The sequence below is a fragment of the Bufo bufo genome, chromosome 5 (assembly GCF_905171765.1).
Source record: "Bufo bufo chromosome 5, aBufBuf1.1, whole genome shotgun sequence".
NCBI lineage: Eukaryota > Metazoa > Chordata > Amphibia > Anura > Bufonidae > Bufo > Bufo bufo.
The window spans coordinates 441,094,772-441,114,268 of record NC_053393.1 but is presented as its reverse complement, the minus strand read 5'-3'; the positions used below and the strand labels follow the sequence as shown (position 1 = coordinate 441,114,268).

General features: G+C 45.3%; 1 protein-coding gene across 2 annotated transcripts in view; it reads left to right on the top strand.

Annotated features, from left to right (window-relative positions):
- The window catches only part of CHN2 (chimerin 2), a 390,810-nt gene that overhangs the window by 169,094 nt on the left and 202,219 nt on the right, over positions 1-19,497 (top strand). For both annotated transcript variants that reach the window (XR_005779250.1, XM_040433568.1), the window contains exons 2-3: positions 6,061-6,099; positions 18,266-18,321. Coding sequence is in view for 1 of the 2 variants with exons in the window: in XM_040433568.1 (XP_040289502.1) it covers positions 6,061-6,099; positions 18,266-18,321 (95 nt within the window). In the remaining variant the exon portion in view is untranslated. The remainder of the gene's footprint in view (positions 1-6,060; positions 6,100-18,265; positions 18,322-19,497) is intronic.

The window sequence follows — 19,497 nt, the reverse complement described above, 5'->3', positions numbered from 1 at the left end:
TTTTAAAAAGCCCTCGGTTCCAATGCTGCGGCTTCCAGAGGTCCCTGCTGGAACATATGTGATGTGGACCCGTTCTTGGTCTGCTGCAGCTACTCACGGGCCTCATCGGTCACATGTGCATGACCGCCACACAGTGGCGACTCTAGGAACAATATATAGGGGGGGCACAAAGATACCACAGTCAAAAATGGGGGGGCAAAAACAAAATAAGTATATATAAATAAGATTACAAAATACGAGAGAATTGCGGTATGCAGGGATACATTTATAATAAAACAATTTACTTACAAAAGAAGCTATTCAGTCGTCTGCTGTGCCGTCCTCTGCTTGCTTCCGCGGATTCTTTCCCCTTCTTTCTGTCTCTCGTCAGTGCGCAGGCGCACTGTTATGGTGAATCTGTGGAAGACACACTGTTATGGGGGCATCTGTGGATGACACATTATGCCTCTCATTAGCCCTCATTATGCCTCATCACTCCCATATCAGCCCCCATGCCTCTCATTAGCCCCCATATCAACCCTTATGCCTCATTAGCCCCCATTATAAGCCCTTATGCCTCATTAGCCCACATTATTCCTCTTATTAGCCCCCATTATGCCTCTTATCACCCCCATATCAGCCCCCATGCCTCATTCATAGATTGTAAGCTCTTGCGAGCAGGGCTCTGACTCCTAGTGTTTCAGTTGTATATTAGCCAGTTACTTTTGTTTTGTACATGAACCCTTTGAATTTGTAAAGTGCTGCGCTATATAAATACATTTTATTATTATTAGCCCCCATTATAAGCCCTTATGCCTTATTAGCCCCCATTATTCCTCTTATTAGCCCCCATTATGCCTCTTATCACCCTCATATCAGCCCCCATGCCTCATTAGCCCCCATTATAAGCAATTATGCCTCATTAGCCCACATTATCCCTCTTATTAGCCCCCATTATAAGCCATTATGCCTCATTAGCCCACATTATGCCTCTTATTAGCCCTTATTATGTCTCTAATTAGTCCTTATTATGTCTCTAATTAGCCCCCATTATGCCTCATTAGCCCCCATTATGCCTCATTAGCCCCCATATGCCTCATTAGCCCCCATATGCCTCTAATAGTCTAATTAGCCCCCATTGTGTCTCTAATTAGCCCCCATGATGCCTCTCATTAGCCCCCATGATGCCTCTCATTAGCCCTCATTATGCATCATTAGCCCCCATATGCCTCCAATTAGCCCCCATATGCCTCCAATTAGCCCCCATATGCCTCCAATTAGCCCCCATAGTTCCCGTATGCCTCCAATTAGCCCCCATATGCCTCCAATTAGCCCCCCATATGCCTCCAATTAGCCACCATTATGCCCCCAGCAGCCACATTTTTTATAAAATAAAAAAACACTTACCTTTCCTGCTCCTGGACGGACGCCGCCTGCAATTTTCTCTCTCCTCAGTCGACTGTGCTCTGAATTGGCGCGCACAGCGTGAGGTCACAGAGCACCCTCACGCTGTGCGCAGCCCTGCACAGCCGACAGCCGAGGACCAGGAAGTGGTAAGTACAGAGCGTTTACCGCTTCCTGGTCCTTCGGTACTAATGAGCGCTTCCATAAGCGCTCATTAGTATTCACCTGGGAGAATCAGGGGGGGGCACCATGGGGGGGGGGGGCAAAGAACAACATAGGGGGGGCGATTGCCCCCCCTCGCCCCCCTCTAGCGACGCCACTACCGCCACATTACCGCTGAGCCTCAGTAGCAACATGCCATTCTTGACTGCTTCATTGCTGAGGCCATTGATTGTGATTGTGACCAAGAACCAATTCCCATATTTTTTTACACACTGCTGCCTGCCATTCATTTTGAATTAGATCAGACAACCCCTTTAGAAATGAACAAACCATAAAATTATATATGAGTTGAAGATCATATGAAATATAAAGTGAGGAACAGAAGTATTTGAACAGCCTGTGATTTTGCAAGTTTTCCCACTTATAAATCATGGAGGGGTCTGAAATTAACATTGTAGGTGCATTCCCACTCTGAGAGACAGAATAAAAAAATTAAATAAAATCAGGAAATCACATTGTATGATTTTTAAAGAATTTATTTATCTTGCACTGCTGAACATAAGTATTTGAACACCTTAGAAAATCAGTGGTAATATTTGGTACAGAAGCCTTTGTTTGCAATTACAGAGGTCAAACATTTCCTGTAGTTCTTGACCAGGTTTGCACACACTGCAACAGGGATTTTGGCCCACTCCTCCACACAGATCTCCTCTAGATCTGTCAGGTTTTGGGGCTGTCGCTCAGTAACACAGAGTTTCAGCTCCCTCCAGAGATGTTCTATTGGATTTAGGTCTGGAGACTGTCTAGGCCACTCCAGAACCTTGATATGCTTCTTACGGAGTCACTCCTTGGTTATCCTGGCTGTGTGCTTTGGGTCGTTGTCATGTTGGAAGACCCAGCCACGACCAATCTTCAATGCTCTGACTGAGGGAAGGAGGATGTTGCTCAAAATCTCACAATAAATGGCCCCATTCATCATCTCCTTTATACAGTGCAGTCATCCTGTCCCTCTTTGCAGAAAAGCACCTCCAAAGCATGATGATACCACCCCCATGCTTCACAGTAGGGATGGTGTTCTTGGGATGCAACTCATCTTACTTTTTCCTCCAAACACGATAAGTGAAGTTTAGAGCAAAAAGTTCTACTTTAGTCTCATCTGACCACATGACTTTGTCCCATGCCTCCTCTGGATCATCCAGATGGTCATTGGCAAACTTCAGACGGGCCTGGACATGTGATGACTTGAGCAGAGGAACCTTCTGTGCAATGCATGATTTGAAACCATGATGGTGTAGTGTTCTACCTTTGAAACTGTGGTCCCAGCTCTCTTCATGTCATTGACCATCTCCTCCCTTGTAGTTCTGGGCTGATTCCTCACCTTTCTTATCATCAGTGATACACCACAAGCTGAGATCTTGCATGGAGCCCCTGAAGACTGACAGTTGTCTTTAGCCTCTTCCATTTTCTAACAATTGCTCCAACAGTTGATCTATTTTCACCAATCTGCTTGGCTATAGCCCTTTCCAGCCTTGTGGAGGTCCACAATTTTGTCTCTGGTGTCTTTTGACAGCTCTTTGGTCTTGCCCATGGTAGTAGTTGGCGTCTGACTGACTGTGGGGTGGACAGGTGTCTTTAAAGAGCTCCGACAGGTGCTACTAAGTTAGATTAATGAGTGGAGTAGAGGTGGACTTTTTAAAGGCACAGTAACAGGTCTTTGAGAGCCAGAATTATTGCTGTTTCTCAGGTGTTCAAATACTTATTTTCAGCAGTGCAAGACAAATAAATTCTTTAAAATTCATACAATGTGATTTTCAGAATTTTTTTATTTTAATTCTGTCTCTCAGAGTGGGAAAGCACCTACAATGTGAATTTCAGACCCCTCCATGATTTCTAAGTGGGAGAACTTGCAAAATCGCAGGGTGTTCAAATACGTCTGTTCCTCACTGTATCATATATGAAGATCATAGCAAAGTGAATCCTGTAATACATGAACCCTGTAAGTCACGGAGCCGTGAGCACTGTGTATACCGCCATATGATGCCTCAGAGGCACCGCATTTTTCTCTAGAGGCAATGCTTCTAGGGGAGAATATTCTTAATTCAACATATGATGGAACATGCTACAATGTTATTTGAGAAAATATAACCTCAGAGACATATATATATATAAGGTACAGTATACAGTCGTGTATATGAGGCCTTAGATTATATCGCTAATATTTTAGCCACTTACACTTATAGCAAACACCAGTATTTCTAGAGAACCAGACCGGGCCTCATCATACACCTCTGGATTTGGTAAGGGTCAAAGCTCTGACACATAGAGAATTGCATGCAAAAACCAATGATTCCCTATGGGCATGGTTCTCACCTGAGCGTTTTACAGCGCGTACGAACGCGCTGTAAAACGCCCTACGCCCCAAGAAGTACAGGAGCTTCTTTGGGGCGTATTGTCGCGCGTAAAACGCCCCAAAATACTCCGCAAAAATGCCCGATAAAAACGCCTGTAAACAGCGCTTATCGAATACGCTCAGGTGTGAACCCAGCCTAAATAAAATGGAGAGTCATCCTTAGTCGGCACGTAGAAACCATTAGTATAGTTATTATTCTGGCTGCTTTTGTCAATGCGCAGAGACTAAATATAATTTGAAAACAACAGTGACATATGGATTTAATCTTCAGCTTTGTGCAGAGCCTGCAGTGGTCAGAGAGACCTATCCATCTAGCCGTCACCTCATAACTGGCAATAGCCATGAACTGCGTCGACTTAATGTACATGTCTTTGTGGAGTCATAAATAATGATATCCATTTCTATAAGTAAATTACATTTAGTGAATGTGTACGACAACGTGCATGGGTTACAGTACAAGTATGAGAGGATGTGTGTATGTCACATTATTTAACTGAAAGGCAGAGGAGCTGTACAACATTACGGCTTGTCCGAAAATTGTATTACGGCTCTTCAAAAGCATCTTAAAAAGATGGCTGTGGTTCCTACCAGGGCTGGTATTACCACCAAGGAAATCTGGGTCGGTGCAAAAACATACACTGATCTTAGTGGACCCAGTGTAATCTGGTTTTATTCTACACCCCCATAGGGGGGCCTACTATAGCTTTTTCCCCCAACAATCCACAGCACCTGAACCCAGTCCATGTTCCAAGGGATAAAATACTCAGGGATTTGTTGGGCCTAATAGGCTTAAATGGGTTGTGCCAACTTCCCTGCCAAGTGGGCAGCTCTATCTGTATACCCTATTAGAGCATGTGGATAAGGCTACTTTCACACCAGCGTTTTAAATTTCCTCTATTTATATCCGTCATAGGAGAAAACGCTTCAGTTTCGTCCCCATTCATTGCCAATGGGGAAAAAACTGAACTGAGGGGAGTGGAGTGCACCAGAATGCATTCCGTTCCATTTGGTTGCGTTCCCATTACGCACACAAAAGCACAGCAAGAAGCGTTTTTGAGTGCGTCCTGGGATGCTGAGCAAGACGGTCATGACTCACAATGTAAGTCAATGGGGACGGATCCGTCATGGCTATTTTAAAGATATTACAACCAGATCTGTTGTATTATCATGATGGAAGCGTTTTTGCTGATCCATGACGGATCCAGCAAAAACCCTGGTGTGAAAGTAGCCTAACAGGGAGACCAACTTCCTCTCTTGAACTCAGCATCATCATATATGATTTGATATAATATATTTGAATGGTCTCTTAGTAAGACTGTAGCTGGTGCCACATTAGTGGAGGTTGCATGGGACATGTTCCTTTTAAGGTCTTGAGTCGTGACAACCTCTTAAAGGGGATCTATGATTAAATTGCTAACAGCACTGGGGAGAACAATGCAAACATACTTTTTCTGAAGGCTTTATTATAAGGAGTAGTGTGCATATGAAGTTTTATTCTGCCCAGGAGGTGGAGCTTCACTATGAAGTGCTCTCTGATCTCTGCTTTGATCTGCTTCACAGCCCCTCCCCTCTGCTGTGAGTGTATCATCTAACCAGTGAGTGAAGCAGCTCAATGCAGGGAGAACTTCACTGCGAAGCTCCACCTTCTGGACGCTTGCAGAAGACGGACCTGGTAGAATAAACGTTCCTATTCACACTAAGGTGTCAGCGGTTTTACATGGTCAAAACTGCTGACAGAATCCCTTTAAAGCTATAGCAAATATGGATGCATTTTATTTTTGGTAAAAACAGCTTGGTTCATAGTAGAGAAAAGAAGGAATGTTTTCTCAAAAGCTTCCCATAGGACCTTAACAGAATAAAGAAGGAAAATATTAGAGCCGCAGTGTACATGTGCAGCATTTGAGTAGCCTTCTAGGATTACCATTATTTATTTGTTTGACTAGTAGGTGGATAATGCAGGTGTATTGTTTTCTGTGTGAATGCATCTCATCAATATGTCTGTCTTTCTAACCCGAAGCAGTTCCTACAGGATAGCCGTGAATTCGATAATCTGTTTACTTCCCAGCACAGTCAAGAAACTGATTGATTTTTTATTTTTTTTCTAGACGCAGAGGAATATCAGCCGCCCATATGGAAATCATACTGTGAGTATTACTTTTATGTTATTTATCTTCTCCCTGCTTTGAAAATGGAAAATGTGTATATCTGGAAAACCTCTAGATAGTTTTAATATTAGGTTGTTTTTTTTTTGATACTGAATACAACCTAAAAAATTCCAAAGTTCAAACTGTTCCCCCCCCCCTCCCCCCAACCACCAGCACTGCTTAAATGCCATCTATCAGCAGGGTCAACCCTATTAAACCAGCCATAATACCTGACAGGCAGGGACAACTGGGAACTTGAAGTGGCCCTGGAAAAAAATTAAAGTAGCCCTATTTTGTAGGCAGGTCGAAATTAGCAGAAGGCAAAGCAACAAAAGTGGGGTCATATTGTGGCACAAAATACCGCCCCAGCAGAGTCAAGGACCACAGTTCAGCACAATATACTGCCCCAGCAGCATCAAATACCACACTACAGTACAAAATACTTCCCCAGATGCTGCTCCTTGGTGATGGCAGGCGCCAGCTGCAACCTTCTGTCCCTCCTATACCAGTTGATTCAAATTGGCAATACAGTAAAATTTAGGAGTTAGAAGGGTACCTACCTACCGTCTCAGGACCCTGCTAATAGGCTGATCTCGATGATTAAAAGCATACCTTCCTTTTCCCAATCCTTTGCTGCCTACCAACTTTGTGCACCCTTACTTAGCTTCTTCACTGTGCTTCCCTGGACTTTCCCCACTCCACCTGTCAATCAAGTGGAGGTGGAAGCATCCAGGCAGGCAAAGCAGGGTAAATAGAGTTGCCAGAACCCGCTCTCAGTGTACCTAAGCCATAATTTTCATATTTTTAAACACACATTCTCCTGAACACAGCAATGGATCACGGAAAGAAAGATATGTTTTTAAACAGCCTCTGTCAGCATGATCAACCCTATTAAAATCAGGCATATTGCCTAGTAGGGTTGATCATTCAGATTAAATTGATATCTGTCTTATGGCTATAGGATGAACTGCAACAATATATTAGATTTTATATTTATGCAAATTAGACATTTTGAGTACCGACGGGCCGACGTAGCTCTTGGAGCACCGCTGCTCCTACAGTCCTCGGATTTCAATACAATCCCCCTTAAAAATAGCCATCATCCTATTAGTACACACAAAACATGTCACACCTCAGCACAAGTTACTTCACAACACTGAGCTAAAGAGCTGCCTCATCCTCCTCTCTACTCTACTTGTCAGGATTATGATCCTGAATACAGCTGATAAGATCTTTAGCTGAATCTCTGTAGGAATGGAGTTCATGAGGAGACATGAAGTACAGAGAGGAGGGTGGGGGTGTGGATAATAAGCAGCAGCACGGGTATGCAGTCTCCATTATCACAGCCCCACATTACCATAGTCTGTCTTGTTTCTTCCTCTCTGTACTTTATGTCTCCTCATGAACTCCATTCCTGCAGATATTCTTCTGAAGATCTTATCAGCTGTATTTAGGATCATAATCCCTGACAAGTAGAGCAGAGAGGATGATGAGGCAGCTCTTTAGCTCAGTGTTCTAAAGTAACTTGTCCTCCTGTGTGATGAGGACAGTTTTTTTGTGTACTAATAGGACGGTGGCCATTTTATTTTTTCGAATGATTGCTCCCTAGACAAAACAAGCCCTTATAACTAGAGTTGAGCGAACACCTGGATGTTCGGGTTCGAGAAGTTCGGCCGAACTTCCCGGAAATGTTCGGCACTAAAAAGGCTGTAAAACAGCCCAGGAAAGAGCTAGAGGGCTGCAAAAGGCAGCAACATGTAGGTAAATCCCCTGCAAACAAATGTGGATAGGGAAATGAATTAAAATAAAAAAAAATAAAAAATAATTAACCAATATCAATTGGACAGAGGTCCCATAGCAGAGAATCTGGCTTCACGTCAGCAGAGAATCAGTCTCTTCATGCCATAGCAGAGAATCTGGCTTCACGTCACCCACCACTGTAACAGTCCATTGTCATATATTTAGGCCCCGGCACCCAGGCAGAGGAGAGAGGTCCCGTAACAGAGTATCTGGCTTCATGTCAGCAGAGAATCAGTCTGCATGTCTTAGCAGAGAATCATGCTTTACGTCACCCAACACTGGAACAGTCCATTTTCAGATATTTAGGCCCAGGCACACAGGCAGAGGAGAGAGGTCCCGTAACAGAGAATCTGGCTTCATGTCAGCAGAGAATCAGTCTTCATGTCATAGCAGAGAATCAGGCTTCACGTCACCCACCACTGGAACAGGCCACTGTCACATATTTAGGCCCAGGCACCCAGGCAGAGGAGAGAGGTCCCGTAACAGAGAATCTGGCTTCATGTCAGCAGAGAATCAGTCTTCATGTCATAGCAGAGAATCAGGCTTCACGTCACCCACCACTGGAACAGGCCACTGTCACATATTTAGGCCCAGGCACCCAGGCAGAGGAGAGAGGTCCCGTAACAGAGAATCAGGCTTCATGTCAGCAGAGAATCAGTATTCATGTCATAGCAGAGAATCAGGCTTCACGTCACCCACCACTGGAACAGGCCACTGTCACATATTTGGGCCCAGGCACCCAGGCAGAGGAGAGAGGTCCCGTAACAGAGAATCTGGCTTCATGTCAGCAGAGAATCAGTCTTCATGTCATAGCAGAGAATCAGGCTTCACGTCACCCACCACTGGAACAGGCCACTGTCACATATTTAGGCCCCGGCACCCAGACAGAGGAGAGGTTCATTCAACTTTGGGTTGCCCCGCAATATAATCGTAAAATGAAAATAAAAATAGGATTGAATGAGGAAGTGCCCTGGAGTACAATAATATATTGTTAAGGGGAGGTAGTTAATGTCTAATCTGCACAAGGGATGGACAGGTCCTGTGGGATCCATGCCTGGTTCATTTTTATGAACGTCAGCTTGTCCACATTGGCTGTAGACAGGCGGCTGCGTTTGTCTGTAATGACGCCCCCTGCCGTGCTGAATACACGTTCAGTCAAAACGCTGGCCGCCGGGCAGGCCAGCACCTCCAAGGCATAAAAGGCTAGCTCTGGCCACGTGGACAATTTGGAGACCCAGAAGTTGAATGGGGCCGAACCATTAGTCAGTACGTGGAGGGGTGTGCACAGGTACTGTTCCACCATGTTATTGAAATGTTGCCTCCTGCTAACACGTTCCGTATCAGGTGGTGGTGCAGTTAGCTGTGGCGTGGTGACAAAACTTTTCCACATCTCTGCCATGCTAACCCTGCCCTCAGAGGAGCTGGCCATGACACAGCTGCGTTGGCGACCTCTTGCTCCTCCTCTTCCTTCGCCTTGGGCTTCCACTGGTTCCCCTGTGACATTTGGGAATGCTCTCAGTAGCGCGTCTACCAACGTGCGCTTGTACTCGCGCATCTTCCTATCACGCTCCAGTGTAGGAAGTAAGGTGGGCACATTGTCTTTGTACCGGGGATCCAGCAGGGTGGCAACCCAGTAGTCCGCACACGTTAAAATGTGGGCAACTCTGCTGTCGTTGCGCAGGCACTGCAGCATGTAGTCGCTCATGTGTGCCAGGCTGCCCAGAGGTAAGGACAAGCTGTCCTCTGTGGGAGGCGTATCATCATCGTCCTGTGTTTCCCCCCAGCCACGCACCAGTGATGGGCCCGAGCTGCGTTGGGTGCCAGCCCGCTGTGAACCTGCTTCATCCTCCTCCACCTCCTCCTCATCCTCGTCCTCCTCGTCCTCCAGTAGTGGGCCCTGTCTGGCCACATTTGTACCTGGCCTCTGCTGTTGCAAAAAACCTCCCTCTGAGTCACTTCGAAGAGACTGGCCTGAAAGTGCTAAAAATGACCCCTCTTCCTCCTGGGCCACCTCCTCTTCCATCATCGCCCTAAGTGTTTTCTCAAGGAGACATAGAAGTGGTATTGTAACGCTGATAACGGCGTCATCGCCACTGGCCATGTTGGTGGAGTACTCGAAACAGCGCAACAGGGCACACAGGTCTCGCATGGAGCCCCAGTCATTGGTAGTGAAGTGGGACTGATCCGCAGTGCGACTGACCCGTGCGTGCTGCAGCTGAAACTCCGCTATGGCCTGCTGCTGCTCGCACAGTCTGTCCAGCATGTGCAAGGTGGAGTTCCACCTGGTGGGCAGGTCGCATATGAGGCGGTGAGCGGGAAGGCCGAAGTTACGCTGTAGCGCAGACAGGCGAGCAGCGGCAGGGTGTGAACGCCGGAAGCGCGAACAGACGGCCCGCACTTTATGCAGCAGCTCTGACATGTCGGGGTAGTTGCGAATGAACTTCTGCACCACCAAATTCAGCACATGCGCCAGGCAAGGGATGTGCGTCAAACCGGCTAGTCCCAGAGCTGCAACGAGATTTCGCCCATTATCGCACACCACCAGGCCAGGCTTGAGGCTCACCGGCAGCAACCACTCGTTGGTCTGTTGTTCTATACCCCCCCACAACTCCTGTGCGGTGTGGGGCCTGTCCCCCAAACATATGAGTTTCAGAACGGCCTGCTGATGTTTACCCCGGGCTGTGCTGAAGTTGGTGGTGAAGGTGTGTGGCTGACTGGATGAGCAGGTGGAAGAAGAGGAGGAGGAAGCTGAGTAGGAGGAGGAGGAGACAGGAGGCAAAGAATGTTGCCCTGCGATCCTTGGCGGCGGAAGGACGTGCGCCAAACAGCTCTCCGCCTGGGGCCCAGCCGCCACTACATTTACCCAGTGTGCAGTTAGGGAGATATAGTGTCCCTGGCCGTGCTTACTGGTCGACGTATCTGTGGTTAGGTGGACCTTGCACAGATGGCGTTGCGCAGTGCACACCTGATTTTATCGGATACTTGGTTGTGCAGGGAAGGCACGGCTCTCTTGGAGAAGTAGTGCCGGCTGGGAACAACATACTGTGGGACAGCAAGCGACATGAGCTGTTTGAAGCTGTCTGTGTCCACCAGCCTAAATGACAGCATTTCATAGGCCAGTAGTTTAGAAATGCTGGCATTCAGGGCCAGGGATCGAGGGTGGCTAGGTGGGAATTTACACTTTCTCTCAAATGTTTGTGAGATGGAGAGCTGAACGCTGCCGTGTGACATGGTTGAGATGCTTGGTGACGCAGGTGGTGGTGTTGGTGGTACATCCCATGTTTGCTGGGCGGCAAGTGCCAACGTTCCTCCAGAGGCGGAGGAAGAGGCCGAGGCGGCGGCAGCAGCAGAAGAGGCCGAGGCGGCAGCAGCAGAAGAGGTAGCAGGGGGAGCCTGAGTGACTTCCTTGTTTTTAAGGTGTTTACTTCACTGCAGTTCATGCTTTGCATGCAGGTGCCTGGTCATGCAGGTTGTGCTAAGGTTCAGAACGTTAATGCCTCGCTTCAGGCTCTGATGGCACAGCGTGCAAACCACTCGGGTCTTGTCGTCAGCACATTGTTTGAAGAAGTGCCATGCCAGGGAACTCCTTGAAGCTGCCTTTGGGGTGCTCGGTCCCAGATGGCGGCGGTCAGTAGCAGGCGGAGTCTCTTGGCGGCGGGTGTTCTGATTTTGCCCACTGCTCCCTCTTTTGCTACGCTGTTGGCTCGGTCTCACCACTGCCTCTTCCTCTGAACTGTGAAAGTCAGTGGCACGACCTTCATTCCATGTGGGGTCTAGGACCTCATCGTCCCCTGCATCGTCTTCCATCCAGTCTTGATCCCTGACCTCCTGTTCAGTCTGCACACTGCAGAAAGACGCAGCAGTTGGCACCTGTGTTTCGTCATCATCAGAGACGTGCTGAGGTGGTATTCCCATGTCCTCATTATCAGGAAACATAAGTGGTTGTGCGTTAGTGCATTCTATCTCTTCCACCCCTGGGGAAGGGCTAGGTGGATGCCCTTGGGAAACCCTGCCAGCAGAGTCTTCAAACAGCATAAGAGACTGCTGCAAAACTTGAGGCTCAGACAGTTTCCCTGATATGCATGGGGGTGATGTGACAGACTGATGGGCTTGGTTTTCATGCGCCATCTGTGCGCTTTCTGCAGAAGACTGGATGGGAGATAATGTGAACGTGCTGGATGCACTGTCGGCCACCCAATTGACTAATGCCTGTACCTGCTCAGGCCGTACTATCCTTAGAACGGCATTGGGCCCCACCAAAAATCCCTGTAAATTCTGGCGGCTACTGGGACCTGAGGTAGTTGGTACACTAGGACGTGTGGCTGTGGCAGAACGGCCACGTCCTCTCCCAGCACCAGAGGGTCCACTAACACCACCACGACCATGTCCACGTCCGCGTCCCTTACTAGATGTTTTCCTCATTGTTACCGTTCACCACAATAAGAAAAATATTATTCGGGCCAATATATTGAATTAAAATTCAGGCCTTTTTTTACAGACACCTAACACTATCTGGCTATCTATTTAGGTACCGTATTACACTAATACAGGCACACCAGTAATGACAGATTTAGCTGAATATAAATGTGAGGCCTATTTTTTAGGCGCTGGGTGACAGGTATACGTTTAATCACAGAATTAGACTTGGATCTGCACTGTAGCGTGTGTGTTAAGTTTTTGAGAATGACCCTATCAGCACCTTGAATCTAATATACCCTTTTAGGGATAGATTTAAAGTAGGCCTGATACAGCAGAAACCACTAATTTTGAGAATTGCAAATTTGGGAATTGTTTTTCAACCCAGAACAAAAACTGTGCTTTGACGGTCACAAAAAATAACTTGACCAGCTAAAACAGTACAGATTTGGATGAATATAAATGTGAGGCCTATTTTTTAGGCACTGGGTGACAGGCTCAACTTGCCCCTGATGTAGTATATGTCCAAAAAATAACCACACTATTGATGGTTAAATGCACTTGATGAAAGCTTGACCCTGATGTAGGATATAGCAAAAAATAACCACACTATTAATGGTTAAATGCACTTGGGTGACACAGGCTCAGCTTGCCCCTGATGTAGTATATGGCCAAAAAATAACCACACTATTGATGGTTAAATACACTTGATGAAAGCTTGACCCTGATGTAGGATATAGCAAAAAATAACCACACTATTGATGGTTAAATGTATCTGGTGGTAGCTTGTGCTGGCGCACCACAAGCCACAAAATGGCCGCCGATCACCCCAGAAAAAAGTGAATGAAAAACGCTCTGGGCAGCCTAAAAACACTGAGCAATTGAATAGCAGCAGTTCAATGATCCACAGCTGTAGATCGATCACTGAATGAAGTCTTTTGGAGGAGTTAATCTGCCTAATCTCGCCCTAACGTCGCAGCAGCAACCTCTCCCTATGCTTGTATCAGCAGAGTGACGTGCAGCGCTACGTGACCCAAGCTTATATAGAGGCTGGGTCACATGCTGCACTGGCCAATCACAGCCATGCCAATAGTAGGCATGGCTGTGATGGCCTCTTGGGGCAAGTAGTATGATGCTTGTTGATTGGCTGCTTTGCAGCCTTTCAAAAAGCGCCAAGAAAGCACGGAAAACACCGACCCCAAACTTTTACGAAAATGTTCGGGTTCGGGTCCGTGTCACGGACACCCCAAAATTCGGTACAAACCCGAACTATACAGTTCGGGTTGGCTCATCCCTACTTATAACTAATTAAAGATATTTGGGAATATATTTATAATAAAGTAATATTTAAGTATTTTCATATTCCTAATTTCCAGAAAACCCCTTTAAGGAGGAGGAATGTTTAAGCTGTAAAGGCATTCTGCTAAGTGGCTTAACGTAAAAAACTTCTGGGCACCAGCAATGACCAAGTCTCCCCCCCATTGCTGATATTATATATTGGTTCTGATAACTACTAGCCCATGAACAGTAGCATTGCTATTTTAAAATGAGTGTGTCTCAACCAAATTCTATTTCAAACTAACAACCTTGTAGGGAAAGTGCCCCAAAATATAGCCATACTTTTCTTGTGAAAATTGGCCTCTAATCCTGAGAAATTGCTATTTTTAATTTATGCAAATGAGGTGCACCATGGGAGTGACTGCTCTGTTTGGTGCACCAGTACTCTGCCCAGTGCCTCTCCCCTTGTTTGAAAGTCCCTGAGATTTCAGAGGTGGTAATGATGACACAAGGGGAACAAGGTGTACTGAATGGAGTGGCCCCACCCATGGTGCCTCAAAAAACTTATTTTCATAAAAATAAAAAAATAAATGATCTGCATCAGAGGATAGCTTTTCACAAGAAAGGAATGATTATGTTTCTTGCCACTTATCCTACATGGCGGTATGCTTACTGATATAGGGTTCAGATGAGGCACTCAATTTTCTTGACAAAAAAGAATAATAATCTTTAAGATCATTAGTGCTCAGTCATGTCACTATAAACGTATGTCAAGCTTTCTATAAAGGGAATTAATAAGATAATGTTATAATTGTCAGGTGAGATAGACATTTAAATCTAATGGTATTGGTCCTCCTGAAAACAATAACCTCAATTTGGTTACCATAGAGATGCAACAATGGTGCTCCTTCAGAAGTTCTCTATTGTGCCTGAACATTCACCATCAAGCACCCTCCTCCTGAGCTTCAGATTACAGTATCTCAACATCACCTAATTAAATCATTTACTGCATGGGTAATTATCACATCCAGGCCTCAGTGTTCATTGTGACATTTTGCTGGCTACCTAGGTTTGGTTTGCAAGGTGTTTGAAGATGGGAATGACAATTCAAAAGGGTTGTCCTCGAGCCAAAAAAAAGAGAGTTTGAAACCTGATCCAGGTTTACAGTACATTGCATTGATGTAGGAAAGATAACTGTCCTGCTGCATTAGGGCTTGTTCACACAACCGTATGTATTTTGCGATCCGCAAAAAACGGATCCGCAAAAAATACGGATGACGTCTGTGTGCATTCTGTATTTTGCGGAACGGAACAGCTGGCCCCTAATAGAACAGCACTATCCTTGTCCGTAAGGCGGACAATAATAGGACGGAAATATGGGCATACGGAAACGGAATGCTCACAGAGTACATTCGGTTTTTTTGTGGACCTATTAAAATAAATGGTTCCGCATACGGTCCGCAAAAAAAAAGAAACGGAAAAGATATACAGTCGTGTGAATGAGCCCTTATACTGTATGAGCTGAGCTAAGCTTTTAAGGATGTGACTATTAGGGTACAGCCACATGTAGTGAAAATTGTGCGGATTTATTGCTTTTTTTGGGCCAGATTTGCCACGCATACAGGTGCATCTCATTTACCCTTAGGCTACCAGAGGTTTTTTCATTTTTGCGTTTTCCTTTTTCATCCCTATTTTACTTGAGCCATAACTTTTTTATATTTCCGGTCACATAGCTGTATGAGGGCTTATTTTTTGCGGGACAGGTTTTACTTTGCCACCATTAATTATGGCATAAAATGTAGTGGGGAGCGGTAAAACAATTCCAAATGGGGTGGAATTGGAAAAAAACGCAATTCCTCCACCGTTTTACGGGTTTTGTTTCCACGGCGTTTAGTTTACTGAAAAACTGACCAATGCCATTCATTCTCTGGGTCAGTACAATTACAACGATACCCCATATGTGTAGGTTTTTTATGTCTAAATAGTGTAAAAATAAATGTGATCACCATATTCTGAACCCCATAACTTTTTTATACTTATGTCTACTGAGCTGTTTAGGGGCTATTTTTTTGCGGAACAATCTGTAGTTTTTATTGATCCCATTTTGTAGTGCGCGTGACTTTTTGATCACATTTTATAAAAAAAAAATTGGTAAGAGAAACAATGAAAAAATGGCAAATTGGCCATTTTGACCATTTTTTCTGTTACGCCATTCACCGTATTGGAATTTTTTAAAACTATTTTAATAGTACGGGCGTTTTCGGTCGCGATGATACCCATAATGTTTATTTATTGTTATGTAGATATTTATTTTTTAATTATACGGAAAGGCGGGTGGTTTAAACTTTTATATTTTTCTATATATTTTTTTACATTTTTTTTATTTTTTGTGATGATTTTGAAGCTCATATATGAGCTTATAAATAATGTTTTTTTAATTTTAGATTTTGTTCTTTCAGGGATTTTTAAAATGACATTTAAACTAGAAGTTGCTCATTTCTTATCCTGGCCTGCCATCTGGTGGCCAAAATAAGAATTGCAGCATGAACACTTAAAGCCTCGTCAGTGAGGATTACAGTGTTCAGCCCAACTACCAATGGCCACATTGGCCGCATGGGGCATCCAGGTTTTTGCACATTTAGATTCCGTGATCTCGCTTGATCACGGCATCTAAAGCCTTTAATTACCGCAATCGGCATTATTGCCTGTCACGGAAATTAGCCGCAGGTCTCTGCTATATGAAACAGCAGAGACCTTCCGGCCATGGCGCCCGCTGCACATGCGAGCAAGCGCCATGTTTACACATCGCTCCAGCGCCGTACATGTATGGCGCTGGTAGCGAATGGGTTAAATTAGAATATCATTGAAAGTTAATTCATTTCAGTAATTCAATTTAAAAAGTGAATGTCATATATTATATAGATTCATTACACACAGAGTGATCTATTTCAAGCATTTATTTCTTTTAATGTTAAAGTTTATGTATTATAGCTAACAAAAACCCAAAAGTCAGTATTCAGAAAATTAGAATATTGTGAAAAAGTTCAGTATTGTAGACTCATGGGGTTGGGGGGGGAATTTATCATGAGGAGAATATTTGAAGTCAGTTTTGCTTGGAGTCTGCGTTGAAGTTCTCTGTGCCACACTTATCAAATGTCACAGGTTGTTTGATAAATATTAGTTGTCCTAACACTTGACCTAACACTCCTGTCTATAGAAGCTACCCCAGTTTTCCTACTCCACCCTCCTCCTGGAGTGAGATTGCGACTTTTAAAAAAATGATAAATCTGGAGTGAAACTCATTAACATACAGTACCTAACCACACCTACTTTTCCACCTATTCCCACATATTACATATTACACTGGAGTGAGAGGTGTAAAAATGCAAAAAGTCACAAAATTTGGCGCAAGTGAATGTAAAAGTCGCAAATTATTGCACAAGCGCTTAAAGTGTAAAAAAGTCAAACCCCAGAGTCTGGATAATGAGTGGAGAGGCACACAATCCGAGTTGTTTGAGGTCCAGTGTGAAGTTTTAACAGTGTGAAGTCAGTGATGGTTTGGGGAGCCATGTCATCTGTTGGTGTTGGTCCACTGCGTTATATCAAGTCCGAAGTCAGTACAGCCGTCTACCAGGAAATTTTAGAGCACTTCATGCTTCCCTCTTTATGTAGATGCAGATTTCATTTTCCAGCAGGACTTGGCACCTGCCCAACACTGCCAATAGTATCAATACCTGGTTTAATAACCACAGTATCACTGTCCTTGATTGGCCAGCAAACTCGCCTGACCTAAGCCCCACAGAGAATTGTCAAGAGAAAGATGAGAGACACCAGATCCAACAATGCAGATGAACTGAAGGCCGCTATCAAAGCAACCTGGGCTTCCATAACACCTCAGCAGTGCCCATGCCACATTGATGTAGTAATTCATGAAAAAGGAGGCCTGAGTGAGTGCATATAATCTACATGCTTTTCAGTAGGCCAATATTTCTGTATTAAAGGGATTTTGTCACCTCTTTTTACCCTATAGGGATGCGGACATGCACGGCTAGATCGCCGCTAGCATGTCCGCAATATACCGGTCCCATATCTCTGAGTGGTTTTATTGAGTGTAAAAAATTATTTTTTATATTCTGTATATATATATATATATGTAAATCAGCCTGGTAAGGAGACCAAGGGGCTGTACTAACCGTTCTGGAGCCCAGCCACGCCCCCCTGTGAAGGAGCCCAGCACCGCCTGTATCCACGAATCTCCTCCTTGCTCACAAAGTCAGATCATCGTAATCTCGCGGTGCGCGAGTGGGCAAAATGTCTTCAAATGTGTGTTGTAGAGGCATGTCTAGCAGTCAACGATCTTTCACCCAGATAAAAATGGCAGATTTATTGCCAATCCAGCATTTATAGGACCAGCTGGGATACCCGCTTAGGCAACCTAGGAGTGTGCAGGATGTACAGGCCCCACTGCAACATCTGTGGGCAAATGTGCAGCAATATATCATATAGAACCTCCATGCCCAATTGTATCTCATCTTGTATCCATGCTGCACTGCAAAAAAGCAACAAAAAAGGACTAGACTAAAAACTGGAAAAAAAAAGGCAATGTACTCTATGGAATGGTATAGAGATTAATAAACACTGTATTACTTTTTCTGTTGTCAATTATCTGTAGTATATCAGCTACAACAAGAAGCTCCAAGGCCCAGAAGAATCGTATCGCCACGCCAAGTAAGTGGTCTTCAATTTTATTATGAACTTTTAAGAGAGTATATAAAAGAAAGAAAAAAGAAAGGAAGGGTGGCATTTTCCAATGCTCTCCCTTGCCCTGCGCTGGATCACGCAGGGCAAGAGCTTGTTTGTTTATGTCACGGTGCGGTTCTCTGTGACAGTGGTAGCCGTGTAGGCTGGCTGTATGCCCTCTCGCGTACTGGCTGCTCACCCAGGAGGTCAGTCTGTCTTGGGCCTTGCTGGGTGTAGCCCCTTGCTGCTGACCCAGGGGGTTTTGCCATCTGCTCTTGTTTGTGGTGTCGCCTGGTAAAGCATTGATGTTTCTTTGTCTGTTCTTCTGTACCTGTTCTGTGTTGATGTTGTTATCCTTGTCCATGCCTTGCCTGCTCTTCAGTACCTATTCTCTGTCTGGGTCCACTATGTTCCATGTCTAGCCTAGCAGTGCTCTAACTGTGTCTGATAGCCTGGCAGTGCTAAACTGCTTCTGATCCTGTCCTATGTCCAGCCTGGCAGTGCCTACTGCTTCTGTTTGTCCTGCCTTCATGAGAGGGCCCCTGGGTTGTCCGGAGGGAGGATCTCTAGTCTGTATGCAGCTCTGCCTGAGACCGCCATGCTTCATTTCCGCTTGGGGTCCAGGCATCTGCTTCTGTGCTGGTTACCATTTGTCTTGTTGTCTTATCCATGTCCTGTGTTTGATTGGGTTCCAGTTCCGTTGTCTGTTCCGCTGGTGCTTGCACCAGACTGGTTCTCTGCAGGTAGTGGCCAAGTGTATCGGGACCTTCCTGGAGGTGCGACCAGTAAGCCCTCGGCCCAGTTCATCCCCACCTCCAGGGGCTCTGTGAAGAACAGGGCTCACTGGCTCTTCGCCTTCTGGGGTTTGCCTCTGGTCTGCCGGTGCACTTGGTTCTGTGGTAGTTGTACCACTATTGCCTAAACTGCATATGTTACTGTCATGTTCATTTATTACATGGGTAATAAAGTACTCTGTTGGTCCCTGGTCTGAATCTTGCCTGTGTCCTGCATGAATGGGAACGCCCACAGCCAGTACACAAAGCGCATGCTGCCAGCCTGCACGGCACCGGTGATAGGCACCAATGAGATGCAGACACGGAAGCCACAAACTCAGGCCACAGTTCACACACACACCATTGCAGACAGCACGCAGTCCCAAGCAGC